This window comes from Asterias rubens, chromosome 3, assembly GCF_902459465.1.
Source record: "Asterias rubens chromosome 3, eAstRub1.3, whole genome shotgun sequence".
Lineage (NCBI taxonomy): Eukaryota > Metazoa > Echinodermata > Asteroidea > Forcipulatida > Asteriidae > Asterias > Asterias rubens.
Genome location: NC_047064.1, coordinates 7,730,718 through 7,746,928, shown reverse-complemented (window position 1 = coordinate 7,746,928; position 16,211 = coordinate 7,730,718). Strand labels below are relative to the sequence as shown.

The 16,211-nt window shown below is 40.3% G+C and overlaps 1 protein-coding gene across 1 annotated transcript; it reads right to left on the bottom strand.

The window, feature by feature from the left end:
- Window positions 1–8,155: 8,155 nt before the first annotated feature.
- On the bottom strand, window positions 8,156–11,756 carry LOC117288256 (mothers against decapentaplegic homolog 7-like). The gene is made up of 3 exons (XM_033769039.1): window positions 10,657–11,756; window positions 9,767–9,820; window positions 8,156–8,448 (listed from the first exon to the last, which is right to left on the bottom strand). The coding sequence occupies exons 1-3, from the start codon at window positions 11,096–11,098 to the stop codon at window positions 8,315–8,317; spliced, it is 630 nt and encodes a 209-aa protein (XP_033624930.1). The 5' UTR covers window positions 11,099–11,756; the 3' UTR covers window positions 8,156–8,314.
- Window positions 11,757–16,211: the final 4,455 nt, after the last annotated feature.

Sequence of the window (16,211 nt, the reverse complement as noted above, 5' to 3'; positions counted from 1 at the left end):
AAGACGAAAAAATCCCAGATTGTGCAATTCCAGGGGTTTACAGACTCTTTGAATCCCCTAAAATAGATCTATTGGAAAAATTTGAAGGCACTAGGAGAAGATTTTGAGGGAACACTGACAAATCACAATGTGTGGTAATTTTAAAACAACCTCACCAGGCCCGAGTACAAGCTTTAAAAACAAAAGCGTAACAACCATTTCAAACATGTACCCACCCTGAATCCTGATAATCGGAACATAAACAAAATTTATACTGTCATTATTCCACCATTTTTAACATCCATAATTTCTCAAAAAAATTTTCAGGGGGGAATATTTCACAGAAAGCTTTTTCCACCATGACCATTAAGCTCAATGGCCATGTGCAAATCTGTGTTATTTTGCTTTTCCATTATTGACCAAATTGTAAAAAATGCAGGCCCTTTAAAGCAAGGATGGAGGACATGCCTGGAGGGTGTTCTACCTCCCCCATGGTAGGGACATGGGCACACTGGGGTTCATTTACTTGGGGGAAAAATATTAGTTTCCGCCAAGGTCCCTGTAAATCAGAAGCACATTTTTGTCATTGACTTGGCCATACAGTGCAACCTAACTCGTATTTAAAGGAGATCACTGGGTTAGGATTGCGCTGGTAAAGAAGGAGGCTTTGCATAGATATTCTTTAGGGGCAGACCCTCATTTTCTTCCCACAGACTTGACTTGGTAACGCTCCTAAGTTACAATTGCTGTTCAGTTTATTGAGAAAACATCAAGTGTACAAAATGTACAAAAATTCTTTCTATTCTTTTAAAAATTTTATTTAAGCACTGCAAACTTTTGTTTTGGGGGTAAATTTTATGAAGATGTCTTTCACTTTAATCTGTAATTAAAGGGTACTTTAAAATACCTATTTAGGTTGAATCAAGCAAACACTGGAAACTTCAAACAGAAACAAAGCCTACCAAAACGGGAAACATCTTTCTTTAAGCGGATTACAAACTTACAAACTAACAACTTCCACCTGTGTCCAGGGCACTCCTGCAGAATACCCCAACTTCCTTAATATTTCCCCCTACAGGCAAAGTCCTGATTCATCTTGTTGAAAAGTTGAACTGGTAAACGAAAAGAGTTCCCACTGCCATACTCTTTCGAGGATGTTCCAGTCTTGCCACTGTGACAGTCACTGACTAATTAAATTATGCTCAAATCCAAGGGGGTAAAACGCAAAAGAGAGGGGTGCGCAATTCCCCTCTCTCGCAATTCCCCTTCCTCAACGTTACACTTTTTTTGGAAGATTGTTCCTAGAACTCTTAAGAAGATTTTGAATCTGAAAAAAAAAAAAAACAGGAGTCTTAAAATCTGTTACACAACTGTGACTTTCCTTTAAACCACAGAGTTTGAGAGAGAGAGCAGTTTAGCTTCAAAACCAGGGACACATGAGCTTACTGCCTAGCCAAATCCCCCACAGTAAAGTAAACATCGGCCAGGCAAAGCCAAGGGTCTTTGGCTGACTTGTGATACCAAAACCTATTAATAGGGGTACCAGTTTACAAATTTGAACCCAAACAGATGGGCAGAAATTGGAGACAGTCTCTGGGTATGAACAAATACTTGGGCAAGGATAACAGGGACTTTCATTACCAAAGAGAATGAATGGTTTAGGTAAAATGTCACGTTAGAAACAGTCTCAGCATGTGGGGAAAGAACAGTTACTCCGCAATCGTGCCTGGTAATTATTCTGTGGTCAAGTTCTTACTGCACTCCCCGACCAATGATTTAAACATTGGCCAATCTTTTAAGAGTCAACTACATGTTTTTTTTTACTCTTTAAGGAGGTCATCCACTGACCTATATCCATTTCCGTATTTAAAATACACAGCCACAAAACAATACAAGAGCAAGCATGGCTAAGAAAACAATCAAATAGGTTTACTTTCAAAGTTCAAGCTGACCATAGTCTTCAACAGACAACGAACCTTTCAAGTAAATCTCTAACAAATTATATTGGTAACCAATCATAAGCACAGGAAATTGCCCACAGCTGTTTAACAAGGCATCACAGCCAAATGGAACTAAGTGGAACTGAACTTTCTTTTTTTCACAACTATTTGGAAGTTGGTCCCCCCAAAACCAAAGAAACTTTGCATTATTCGACTGGGATGGATTCTCAGTGCATTGCAAACAGTTACACCTTCCGAGAAAAGGTAGCGGCAACCCTATCCACATTATTCGAGCCAGAAAAAAGTGCACCAATAGCCGATTGTCATGTTGATACGCCTAACTCAACGTGGCTCAGTTGGTGTTCCCTGCCGGCCAGCATGTTTTTCTCTAACCCATTGGACCGGGGAAATAATTTGCCAGCAATCACACGATGGGGTCTCTACAGTGCGTGTATTTTTGGAATATTTCTCTTGAACTCTGGGGTCCCGCGTCCACCACACAATATCACTTTAATCACGTACAGTGTATATTATTGGAGTCAAGTGAGTCGATAGGCTGCGCCGGCCTTGCTGGAACTAATTTTCGTCAGTGTCAAGTTGTTTTGGGGAAATGATTCCATAACATGGTGCAAAATATAATACTTGGCCATATTTTCTCTATTATAAAAGACCCCAAGATAACATTGAAATAAAAACAGCCTACTTAATTGATAACCTGGCAAGGTTCTCAACAAATTACATATTAACTTTATTGAAAAAAAAAAAAAATTAAAAAAATTAAAAAGAAAGGGGTAAAAACAGGAAGTCTCCTCAACTCAAAAGCTCTGGTAAAAAAAAACATGCATTAGAGTTCCCATGTAATGTAAGCAGGACTGTTTTTCCAGACCCTTCCATGGGCCCCATCAAAAGACAAGTGGACTTTCTCTGCCTCATTTATCATACTCTCTTCAGCTCTTCCACTACTATGTCCTACCCCCTCCAGCTCCCACAGAGGACAGCACTTCATCATGCAGAAATAATCACCACTCTAATAAAAAAAAACTAGAAGTAGAAAAAAAAACGCTAGTGCATTCCTCATCCACACACAAGTAACCTTTGCTTATGGCTCTCCCTATTCAGTTGCCAATGTCCCAGGAGTCTCCAGAAGGCAAGAAGTTTACTCCAGGAAAAAAAGCCAGACCTTATATCCCTGGTAATCTGATACAGGGATTGGTTTTTAGTTCACAGATCTTGGTCCTACATCACCAACTTATTGTGACTTTTTTTTATAAGTTTGGGGTTTGTGGCTAACTGATCAAGTGGCACCAGACCCCTGACCACAAGGCCAAATATTTTTTTTTTGTACTAAACATTTGTAACTGAATCAAAAGCCACTATTTCCAGATAGATTACACCATTATACAAAAAGCATGGGACAGAAAAGTGTGGGGCTACAAAGTTACCGATGTCCAGTCAAAATGCAGGAATAGTGACTCCTATCTGTTACTAAAGTTTAAATATGAATCCTGAACGGTCTTCAAATAGCTTCAAAAACAATCAAATAACCTGCAAAATATTTGATGGTTTTTGGATGAGGAGCCCATAATTATTGTGGCTAGCCCAAGGTAGCTGTGTGCGGAAGCAGGGGCACCATTTAGTTACCACCCACATCACACACACACCTGTTTTGCAGTATTGTCAATTTCAACAGCTGTATTTTCCCTCTTGGGACATTTATGAAGTATCCCTCTGTTGAGTGACTACCACAAGTTTGTTCTTTGAAACACAGCTTTAGCACATGTCTGTGCTAAGAATATTACATATAGTAGATAGGGCCTATAGTAAATCTCTACCAATTGTAGAAACAAAAATTCACTGGCACAGTGTTAGCCATCGTCTCTTGGACACCCTGTTTTAAATTTGGACTCCCATCTGTCATTCACATATTTTTACATATTTTAAATTTAGTACACCCAGTTTTAAAATTTCCAGCCAACTTGGAACACCCTTTTTACCAAATCATGGCTAACCACTTTGGTCCCTAGTGTAAAGATTGCAGTTTTTGGAGAGTAGTTTTTTTCTGAGGTAAACCAAAGTTTCATATTTCATTGTAGCTTGAAAAAAAAAACATCCATTCATGCCTTATTATTTTAGACATCTCTGTTAACACTCTTTAGTCCGCCAAAGTAAAAATAGAAATTTACTTTGTACCATGAAACACAACTCTTCCTGATGTACCATGGAAATGTTGCAGAAAAAAAGAGTAACTTCACGATTTATAAAAGCGCACTAAACTGTGTAAAAAAATCCTTTAACAACCAAACTTGAGGTTCTACAAGCTTCCTCTTTTCATTCCAACACAATAGCGAGTAGGGGGGAAAAAATGAACACAGACACGAAATTCCATCAGTAACCTGACAAAACCAAAAAGGTCAGAGAAGAGTTCTGGTTATCCCGACATCCTTTCACTTTTGATAGAGTGCTACAAAAAAAAACCGCTGGCATCGAATACGACTGCCATTAATACTAATCTCTTAGAGTGCTACGCACCATTGGCTCTGAATCTGGCAGCAACAATAGTTGCACTTTTTTTGTAACAGGTAGTTCAAACACGGATTTTTTCCCTACATTTTCTGATTTTTTTTTTTTTTTAAACACCGCTTGTGTGAAAAGGTCCAAGTGGGAGGAGCTTGTTATGCATCATGTGTAACTGTGAAGGGGAGAGAGAGATTTATAATGTCCCAGTATGTGGGGGAAGGGGAAAGGCAGCCAGGCTTGTGTGCTTCGTTTTGAAAGGGGCAATGACACAAAGGCGCTTTCTCTTTGGAAAGGGCACCCACCCTTGTACGAAATTGTTAAAGTTCTACTGTAGCGTTTCACCAGGGGCATGGAGGCTACCGTGAAGTATCGGGCCTGAAAATGCTTCAGAATAAATTTACAATTGGTGCCCTTTTCAAGGAATAAAATGCCTCTGTGCCCTTGCTATTTCAAAAATAGAAGCATACAGGCCTGCCCCTGTAATAGGCAGAGGGAGTAGAGATGAAGAAAGCTATCAACTATAACTGGTGAAAAATGCATATGGGAGGATAATGTGGGAGATAACTCTAGCTTAATGGGGCGTGGCATTGCTGTAGCAAACCTACACACACAATTCTTTAAAGAAGATAAAACATAATGGGGAAACTGTCCATTATGATGAATGGGATTTGCTCCGCAAAGCCCCCCCCCCCCCCCCATAAATTTTTTTTATGAGCTTAATAAGCAATTTGAAAACTAATTGGTCAGTGTCAGGGGGGCTTATTACAAACAAAATCACTGGGCTCCTTGTTTGCTTTTTACTACATAAGTATTGATTTGGCAGAGAGAGAAGGGGGGCGTAAAAGCCATTCTCGCTAAATGTTTTCAATATTTTGCTAAATGCTTTAGAGTATACTAAACCAACACAAACAGAAAAGGGTTAGTATAACCTATTAACAAAATTGATGATCATAAGTATGTAATGAGTGAGGGGAAAATAGCCCTGTCCATGTTTATGCTTCCATCCTTACTCTATGCTAAACAGGATTCCAGCATTTTGTGCAATTACAGGAGGGAGTAAGGCAGCTCGTGGGAACAGCAACATTCTCGCCAGCCAAAGCCCACATTGGCCAAGCATATCCAGCCTTGCTGGTGCCAGTGTGGCTGGAGCTGTGGCCAGCCTAGCTAAGCGTGAGGCCAAGCAATATGATTTACACAAGGGCTTTGACTGGTCACAAGCTGTATGTTAATTTCCCACCCCTTAGGTCAGGTCTGGAGAGAAAAAATGGTGATGAAAAAAAAAGGCTGTGGGGGAAAAAAAACCTCTGACCAACACAAGAAGGGTGGAGCCATTTGCAAATATTTCTTGGAAGCTCTGCACAGGGAGTTATAATACTCATTACTGGCATTCCTATTCCAAGTAATTGTTCATCTTGTATATTGATTGTACAGATATGTATTTGAGCAATATGGAAAATCTTACCTAAATTTAAAGGGATGTTTTTTTATACCTTTGGCAATTACTCCAAAAACAAATGACCATTCAAACTCCCTGGGTATAGCACTGCAGCTGTTGATAATGTGTAGCATTTTAAGAAATGGTTCCCTTCAACTTAAAGGAATGTGTTTTTTATAAAGAGGGACTCAAAACCATTTTATTGATTTGTTTCTGCACAAAAACATTTCTCAGGTTTATGTACTCCTTATACTGATTTTCTTCCTTTAGTGGACACAACCCACTCAAGATTTTTGGCAATATCTCAAAAACAACAATACCTTTTTGAATTGAAATTTTCAGGTTAGTTTTGTTGTAGGCTAGGCTGTACATTTATAGGATTAAAACAAGAAAATGTTGTTAAAGACCAAAGGTATTCTATTGCCTTTAAATTAAAACGGTGTATCCCATGTCTTCCCCACGAAAAAAAACTCAATTTAGTGATGATACAACACATATCAGTAGCAGTTTAAGCAAAGCCAAGAGAACAAATTTATGCCAGCTTTTCTTCCTCAAAGAGCCTTATCATTCAAGCTCCTAGGTAATAACTTGCTCTGCCGAGTCTGTGAGAGGCACATCTACAATTGTAATTCCATGTGTGTGCACCCCCCCCCCCCCCCACCTCCTGATCAGAGCTGATCTTTTTTGGCAGAGGAAGGGAAGTCCACAAACAGATCCACTGACCAGAGGATATCGGGGATATCATTCTAATAATTTTTATTTTATTTTGCTAAATGAATTGAAATGATTTTTATAGTTTGTTATTTATAAAAAACAAAATATCGTGAAAATTTGTTATGATAGGGGATATAAGGGGTGGGGTGGGGCAATTTTAAAGGCAGTTTTGCAGCGAATTCTGCTTGGCAAATACCATTGCTAAGCAAAAAAGGAATGAGGTGCCTGTCATAGCAATCCTTGCAGCAATGTGTTGTACTGTATTTTTGACAGTAACCTATAATTGCTAAGCGAGAGTTCTCTGTGCTCAGTAAGTTTTTGGGCTTGCAGGCTTTATAAATCACAAATCACCATCAAGAGCTTTGACCCTCCCTCCCCCCTCACCCCTCCCTCCCCCCATCACCTCCAAGTAAAAAAAGAATTGACTACGAAATGAACAGTTTGCATTAAAATTCACATTCCAAGTCATCCATGTGTATTCACTTCGTCCTTGGTTTGACTGAGTAGTCTACCCCCTGAATAAAAAGAAACCACAATCGCAGAGTTTTCTTAGCACCCTTAAAAAAAATAGTATAACCTTAGAGAAGCAAAAGAAGGAAAAAAAACGGCGACTCTTTCTCACAAAAGAGGCTTTGATGTCAGGGGATTAGGATTTAAGCTCCTCTCAAGCCACTAATGAGTTGAGTAAACTTTGATAATAGCAATCTGCATGTAAACATCAGTGCAGAGCAAATAAAAGTCACTGACAATAAACACAGTTAGGAAATTCTGTATTTGTTTAACAAACCTAGGAATACAACATAAAGATGGGGGAGCTGCGATTAGGAAATAAATCTCCTGCGGGTTGAAATGCGTTTTTTATGTCCTCTCCGGAATTTTTATGTCAAAGGCTGTAAAAAGTTTACAGGCACATTTTAAAAATTTTAAAACTAATGTCAATTAGGCCAAAGGACATTCCATTCATAATAAATGGATCAATTCAGGTGCTGGAGATTGAAATAATTATGTTATTTCTTTATGTCCCTTACCAATGAAAGTACACAATAATTGATGCAACTATCAGCAGTAAACAGGCACCATCCATGCACTGGGTGAACTGCTTTAGCAATCCTGAAGTTGTCGAGTTCCAACATGAGTTTGGAGCCTAACTTCAGCAAGTAGCGCCTTTTAGCCAACATACACACAAGCTTGAATTGGACATTAAGTCAGTCTGATCCTACGATCTGAACCTAATCTGAATTACAATCCACAAATCCCAAGATCTGCAACATGCAACATTTATGAACTCTTGGATGTTACCACTCCATCCAGCACATCGAAAATACTTTGACCCGACTTTGACTTGTCATAAATATTCAAGTCAGCTGCAGAACTAACCATTCAGATGAGTAGGGTGTAAACGAAGAATTGGGCTCAAGCAACTTCCGTACTACAACAAAGTAGGAAAGTTGCTATCATGCCTTCAAGTTAGTTTGTAGGTCTGATTTCATACTTTTTGTTTACTTTCTGATTTGACCGAATAAACTTGTGGTTAATGTGAACCACCTACAAAACATTGAAGCAACTTGATTAGGCAGAACAGCCAACAAAATAAAACAAAACAGTAAATTAACAAAATTACAAACAAAATGTGGAAAAAAATAAATACAACTTCTCGGAGGGACGCGTGTTCAGTTCAGTTTCCCAGAGAGCATTCGAGTTAAATAAACATCAGATATATGAGAGGGAATTAAAACCAACCTGAAACTGCGTAGAGCTGCTGCCGCTGGCTCGGCGTATTTCCCGTCTCGGTGCTCTCCCCAAAATCCACCGTGGAGCCGGTTGTGGATTCCTGGGAGAAGCAGTCTTCGTTAGGACTCGAGGCTGGTTTCCAGACAGTCAGAGCAGAGCCAGAGAGAGAAGGGGGATGAGTAGAGGCAGAAATGAGGAGATATAGAGGGGGGTAAAATTGAAGCCATCTGTTATTATCTTGCGTAAATGGAGTGGGTAATTACTAGACCAGCTCAATTATATTGCATCCAGGCTTACTGGCTTGTTGCTAGGACACATCATTGGAATGTAGGGGGAAGTGGGGGACTCTGCTGCTTGAATGCAAACTGCAAAGCAACATTGAAATGGGGGGGGGGGGGGGGGGGGTGTGGGGGTTGAAGAAGAGCAGAAGGGGCCCACTAGAGGGTTATGTTTAACAGTTAGGCTGGAGCAAGGCTTACATTTATTTTAGTGAAGACTGCAGAGAGTCCAGTGGCTTCTGGATGTGGGGTTGTCAGTTTTACTCCATGGTTTTATGATGGGAAATTGCAGAGAATGAACATCTACAGGAGCTTTGAGATGAAAGCTCAATGGGGGGGGGGGGGGGGGGGCGGGGGCAACATTGTCTTACTTCCAATAGCTTAGGATTGCAGAACAAACCAGATATGCAACACCTTTAAATGTTTTGAATGATCCCAGGGCTTGAACGGAATAATCCCTGAACTAAACTGGATGTTTTATTCACAAGAAGACTTGGTTTCAAGTGAGCAGAAGCACCATACAAACGAACAAATAGTTCTGTTTGGAGTGCTTTATCCTTGGAAATAAGGAATGTTTTGTTAGATTAACAAACAATTTCCAAAAAAATCCACAGAAAGATTGGGGTTACTTTTTATTATTTTTTTTTTAGAAATTGTAACTCATGTCTTGTTCATTAAGTCTTAAAAAAAAAAAGCTTTACCAACCGTCTATATTATTTTTATGTGAACAGTTCAACTGTTTTGTTTTGTAAAGAATTTGTAAAGCATGGTCATTTTGGCCTGATATCCTGTGCAGCAACATAAAAACGATAACTTTTCAGAAAAAAATGAAAAATTGTGAAAGTATCTAAGAGTGGTAGTAGTATGATGAACTTAACAATATTCGTTAAAAATACAAAATCTATAATAAATTCGTTTTTAAAACTAAATCTAGGTGATTTTAACTGTTTGAATGTAGTTGTCAAAGATTTAAAAGTTCCAAGTAAAACAGATGATAAAATTAACTTAGTTTAGGGCCTATATTGATAAATTATTGGTCTCATAATGAAATTAAACAATTTCTATGAGGTTTAAAAATGTATCAAACAAATTAATCAAAAAGTGGTGATTTGTGAAAGTTTGACCACATCACAAGCAAGGGTTGATTCCTCTGGACTATTTATTATACACACCTTCCGTTTTGGACCCCTCGATCGGAAATCTGCTGTATGGAGGCGGCGGCGATTCTATACAATGCAACACACAACAAACAAAACACACAACAAGAAAATAAGAAAAAAAATAGAGAAGAATTTCTGTCAGCCTGTGTGTGTGGGAAGGTCAGTATTATTATGAGGTAAAAAGAAAAAAAAGAAGAGAAGAAAAAATATGCCAGTGAATCCCCGCTGTGCGTGAACAGACAGCGAAGCCTTGCCAACGTTTGTTAATTGAGGCGAAAGACTTCGGCTGGAGAGCGGCACATAAATAGCAGAGGCGCCATGTTGGTAAATCGAATGCTGGGTGACTCAATGGTTTGCCGCGGCCCGCCGGTCTTCTTTCCCCGACGCCCAGGCGGGGCCGATGAGACCCACGGTGGTGGTAGCGCAGCCCAAAAATCGCTAATATTTTGTTTCCTTGTCTAGTCTTGTCTCTCATTGTTACAATAAAAGCCAAGGTCTATCGGTCTATCTGCACAGAATATATAATTAAACAATGGCAAATATTGTGTTTGAATATAAAAACCTGTCCTCATATAAATTAACAATACTATTTCTGTTACAAATTTCTCGTCCGCGGATGTTCTATAAAACAGTGGTGTTACAATTTAAAAACCAAAACAATTGTTTGCTCAAGGCACTTTCTTCACACTTTGTTTACACACAGAATGTACACACAAGTAGTAAATTGAAGAGTTGCTTATTGAAGTCCAGGCAGCGCCACGCCGTTAATTAATAATTTAAACAGTAAACATCTTTTAAAAGACAAGCTGGAGCCAGAGAGTCGTAAAAGCTTGTTGACTGCCGGGCTGGCTGGATAGAATTAAGATTTTGTCTTCTGCAGGGTCTTAAAACATCCTTCTTACCTGGCCGACACAAACGGCTGAGATGATAAGGGTTGCAGCATACGATTCCTGAGCTAAATTCCTCCACATCACGTCCCGTTTGACAACAAAAGTTGAGTCTTTTAAGTTCGCTAGCCTGTTTGAGATCGGACCAGCGGTAAAGCTGACAGCACAACACGTGCGGCTGAGCGGTCCTGCCCCGGCCGAGGCGCACGTCCCCCTTGGGCAGGGGGACGCAGGCGGTCGAAGTCGTTCCGCGGCTTTCGACGGCATCGAGCAACAGCTCGAGCTGTCGATCTTTCAAGCGTTTCAGGAGGCTGTGGGCAGCCGATTTGAACTCGGGATCGGTGTCCAAGTCGCGGTCGAAGCCCTGACTATCGGGGCCTTGTTCGCCGGTGGCAGACTGACCACCACGGCTCCTCCAGAGTCGCCGGATGAGTACCGTGCGCTTGGACTTGAACATGCGACATAGGATTCGTGCACACGGTCATAGCCCACGGAGTCTAGCGTTGACCATTCCATGCGCCGGACCCTCCAAGTTTAAATCCAATTCGGTCTTCAGCATCAGTTGAGTAAGGGCTGGTGGTCAAGATAACCCGGCCCGACTTTATACAACAATCCTCGTGTAGTAAAGGTGCAGGTCAAGACATAAACAGTAGCTCTTCCTTCCCCCCACACACACCATTCGTTATCCAACAAGGTAATGAATGCACTGCATGCAAGCAAGCCCTCTGCGTAGTTTACCCCCGGTCGTAGCGGGTCGTCATACGGTTGAGCACTCAGTGCGTTGGCCTACTCCGCGGCAACGTGACGCCAGCACAGCGCCTTGCATCCACAGGCAGATTACGTACACTTCCGCCGCACCAATGCGAGGACAAAATCCCAAAGGTACATAGATAAAGCACTCCCAAAATCGTCTTCGGTCACGATCTCCAAACTTTTTAAAACATCCACGTTGAGGAGAATCCAAAACAAGAAATAAGGCTCTACAATCCGCTATCTATATATACAGCAGTGCAGGAAACCTCCACACACATGTGCACTCTACAATGTACACCGTACATGTGAGTTTTCGATAAATGTGTATACAAAATGTATGTGATCGTGATTGGACGCTGCGTTACGTGTGTGTGGTGCGCGATGAACGAAAAATCAACACGAGTGGTTTTTTTTTACTACACAGAATGTGAGCTCACAAACTCCGGACCCGCTGATTGGCTTATTTAAGTCACGAGACGTCTAGACATTTTGGCGCGGCTCGAGTCTGAAATGATTGTTGAGCAAATAACATGGCGCTGTCACAGTGGATGCTGCTACTCCCTCCGGGCATGTACAGGGATCGCCTCAGAAACCACTACAGCGCTGGGATTTACTCGTTTATGAACCCATGAGCAGGGTACAGGAGGGTGTCCCGCAGTACCGGGGTTGGGTCCATTCTCTCAGCGAAATTAATAAAAGTGACAATGCTGATTATGTAAAATAGACAGAAAGATCATGTTGCCATGGTTACCAGATTGAGGGACATTGAACTGCGTAGGCAGTATAATGTATAGATACAGACGCTGAGACTACTCGAAATGTATTCTTCCATTCCTCGGTAGATGCGCGTGCAAACAAATCAGTAACGAACATTATCAATTAGTCTTTGCAAACAGGTATAATATTCCTTCCCGTCCTCCTTAAAGGGTTTCAAGGATTTCAAGGCCAATGTTGATTTTTTTTCTTTTTTTCCCTTCAAATTAGTGTGCGTTAACGGCAATAATGAATTTTAATGAGCATATCGGCTAAGACAATATTTTAAGGACACTGTTCAAATTAGTTGTTCTAAATCAATGCTCGGTGAACGTTAAGTAAACCATTCTTCCTTCATGGTTATACATTGTATGTTTGGATTGAACAGGTTGCACTTATTGTTCTTTGGTTATCACCAAGTATTTTTCCCCTTAAGTATACCACTTGCTGTTAATATTAATAATAATAATAACGTAACCCTGTGGAGCTACGTTTTGAAGTATGATATTCAGTATGAGACATATCCCTTTACCATTAATAGTTTAAAAGGTGCTGCCGATGTACCCATGAACACCGGGGTAAACCCCCTTCTCTTAAGGGCCACATTGTTCTCAAATAAATGTACGTGCATTACACAACACACGTAACCAATGTCTTTACGCCCCATCCAAAGTACGCAGCATGATGGTTAAATGTCTTGCTCAAACTTTGTCACGACTAGGATTCGAACCCACACTCAGCTGATCAGAAACACCATAGCTCGACTCCAGTGCTCTTAACCGCTAGGCTGCGACACGATGTTGATGTTATTGTTTCTTACGGGGTTATTTATTAGTTGGTCATCCGAATGTTGAGGGTGGACAGTGGTTGGATGGAGTCAACGGTCAAAATTGGGGTGGTCGGGTATCAGGGATAAACTTTGCATGGTTGGTGCAAAGAAACCAGCCATTCACATTCACCGTGTAATAAGTCATAGTCAAAACAAGCACACCTTATTTTCACGAAGTTTGTTTGTATATTATTTGAAAATTTATGTTATAGCTTTACGGTATAATATGCCAAGGCAGTAAGCAAAATAACTTACATGCATTATTGGTATCTTCCAAAAATAATGACCATACAAAATTGGCAAGAAGCACTGCAGCTATTGATAACAGAACATTTGACAAGAACCACTTCAATTCAAAGGAATGCGGTTTCAGAGAGAGTGATGAAAACACTCAATCTGAGAAACGCTTCTGCATAACACGTTTCTCAGATTGTGAATTCTAATTACGGAATATTATTCCTATACGGACATTAGACGCTCCAGATTTCCGGTGATACCCAAAACGATATCATTTGAAATGACATTTTCCGGGATTGCATATTAGAGGAACGATTAAAAACATTACAACGGTTCTAAAAACCAAGTACACTTTGCTTTAAAAAAAAAAGCATAAAATAACAAGCTTGTGAAAATTTGGGCTCAACAGGTCATCGAAGTTGCGAGAAAATGATGAGAGAAAAAACACCCTTGTTGGACGAATTTGCGTGCTTTCAGAAAAGAATAAAATACTTCTAGCTAGAAGTCTTTTATTATTTTAGTGAGAAGTTACCTCTTTCTCAAAAACTACGTTACTTCAGAGTGAGTCGTTTCCCACAATGTTTTATACTATCAACAGCTCTCCAATGCTCGATACCAAGTCAGTTTTTAAGTTAATATTTGTTTTGAGTAATTACCAAACGTGTACCTTCCCTTTAATAAAGTTCCTCGAAAAAAGAAAAAGAAAAAAAAGAAGAAAAAAAACAAAAACAGATTCAATATTATTTACATAATTGGAGGCAACAAATTCGCACTTATGAATGTGTTGATCCATATATGAATAATCCTTCTGGCATTTAAAGGCACTGCATACGTAGTACCAGTATTCTCATTTGGTGTATCCCAACACAATATGTATAAAATAACAAACCTGTGAAAGGACTCAATTGGTCACCAAATTTGCAAGAGAATAATGAAACAAAAAATCACACTTGTAGTACAAAATGTGTGTGCTTTAAGATTCATAGAAAGGGATTCATGCCTGAAGCCTTTTTATTGGGTTCACTTATATTTAAGTAATTATAAGGATTCCCTCTTTCTCAAAACCTATAATGCTTTAGAGGGAGCCATTTTTAAACAATTTGTTGTATTACTATCAACAGCTCTCCATTGCTCGTTACCATTTATTATTATTTTTTGTTGCCTTAAAATGTCCAGACAGGCATCCAGCTGAACTACTTGATGGTGGGAACAAGCTTCAGATGGAGAGCCCCTTTAAATAATATGCTTAGAGTTATATACATTTAGAGGGCGCGTCACGAAGGCACCGAGTGCGAGGGTTCAGAGACGCGCTGCGGCCCCCACGGGCAAGAAATACTTCGGAGGTGTTTCCGGGACTCAAGCTACGTCTGTGCATTTTTGATCGTGTTTTCATCCTGCTTTGACTCTTATTTTTGTTTGACCACAGTGTTCCTTGCGAAGTCAACGAAATAGTTGACTTCTTGTTTGTCCACATCCTCAAGTTTGAATGAGAAAAGAATGCGAACCCCAACTATGACCTCATACTTGGCCTTTGGTACATTGCTTGAATTTTCTTGACAAGGAAAAACGCATCCTCATGGCGAAATCGGTCGTAGAAAGAGATACATCATAGGCAGCTTTGCAACTCAACCTTGCTTATGCGATGGGGATGGATTAATGCTGTTTTTAGCGACTAAACGATAGCTGTAGAAACGATGCTGACTTTTCGGCGTTCTTGTCGTAGCCACTGCTCAGCCATCACACGCTCCGTCGTCACTCTGAAATAGACAAGCATGTCCCCCCCCCCCCCAGCTTACACACACACGCGTTCCGAGTACATGTATGTGGGTTTTTTTGGCGAAGTTGTGGCTAGAGTTTTTATAAACCCTAATATCTTAAAAATGAGGCCCTCCACATTTGTGTGACGTCTTTGCCAACAAAAATACAAGTTTACTTGATTGTCATACGCTATTCGGGGACAGTGTCACTGACCGTCGGACAGTCAACTTATTCCACAGGGAGGTAATAAAAATAAATGAATAAAATCGTCTCAAGTTATTCAAAAGCTTTGTGGATCTTCTATACCACTGGAGCTTTGAAAGGCACTCAATGAACAAACTGGCGTTTTGTTTCCAACTTATAGAACCTTTCGGATGCGACGGGTAAAAAACAATGCGAACAACTCGTGGGAGCGATGTCAATTTCTGGGATGGAACATTCGAGTTTTTGATGAGACTCAAACTTTTAAAGAACTCAATCGATGATTTTACCAGCCGGACATGACCACAGGTTATCATTTAGATGAAGAATAACAACCTTCTTTAAAAAACGACAATGTGCAAGATGTCCAGTGTGTAGACTGCAACACTTGTAATCACAAGGTCGTGGGTTCGAATCCTTCCAAGCTAACCGCCGATTTCACAATAACTAGAATAAGTATTGTCGCTATATGGCTCAGAATTAACATGTCTTGATTTTGTGCGATTTATCATCATAAAACCAATATGTGTATGTGATTGATTGGCTTTTGCCTGCCTGGCGTTTATGGTTTGCCGATAATCCCTTGCGGGAGGATCATCTAAACGAAACCAGCACCAACAGCAGCAGCAGCAACAACAACAGCTACAACGTAACAACAAAAGTTAAAAACAAAAATGATGTGTGAGGAAGAACGTATGATTTCAAAACAAAAATTCTTATCAAGGGTTCTCTTTTTCCAAGATGGTCCCCATCAGTCCTCTCTCATAGATCAATCGAACATCCAGGATCATCAAAAGAAAGGAAAACCTAAAATCGAATACCACCAAACAGTTTTTCGTTAGCGGTGCCTAAATAATACCCTGCCAGGACCGCCCTTCTCGTTACGCGGATCCATCAATGGTCTAAAGAGAGAGAGGGTCCCGATGACAGGATGCGCCAGTTTGACGGATCTTCCATTCATCCCGTGCTCCATTGTTATTTAGAAGACCCACGTCACCTTCCTGGAGTCACCAGCAAGGAACACACGATCCAAATCCCA